At 65.5% G+C, this 223-nt stretch overlaps 1 protein-coding gene across 1 annotated transcript in view; it reads right to left on the bottom strand.

Moving 5' to 3' along the window:
* The window catches only part of EMH_0093610 (uncharacterized protein), a gene marked incomplete at both ends in the record, with an annotated part of 1,884 nt that overhangs the window by 1,132 nt on the left and 529 nt on the right, over window positions 1-223 (bottom strand). Inside the window, one exon of the mRNA XM_013502007.1 lies at window positions 3-223. Coding sequence (XP_013357461.1) covers window positions 3-223 — 221 coding nt within the window. The remainder of the gene's footprint in view (window positions 1-2) is intronic.

Here is a 223-nt window from a genome sequence, read left to right as displayed (position 1 = left end):
GCCCCTGCAGGGGGGCCCCCCCACCAAACCCTGGGGGGGCCCTCTTCATGCGGCTGAGGGGAGCAGGAGCAGCAAAGAGGGGGGCCCCCCCCTCCTTTTGCTGCTGCTGCTGCTGCTGCTGCTGCTGCTGCTGCTGCTGGGAGAAGGAGGAGGCCCTTGCCCAATCGCGTTGTGGTGTTGAAAAGAGAGAGTTCGGAGCTGCTGCTTCTGTTGCTGCTGCTGT

The sequence above is a fragment of the Eimeria mitis genome, genomic scaffold, assembly GCF_000499745.2.
Source record: "Eimeria mitis Houghton genomic scaffold, Emh_scaff8056, whole genome shotgun sequence".
NCBI lineage: Eukaryota > Apicomplexa > Conoidasida > Eucoccidiorida > Eimeriidae > Eimeria > Eimeria mitis.
The sequence above is the reverse complement of the archived record's forward strand: the minus strand, read 5'-3'. Positions and strand labels throughout refer to the sequence as shown.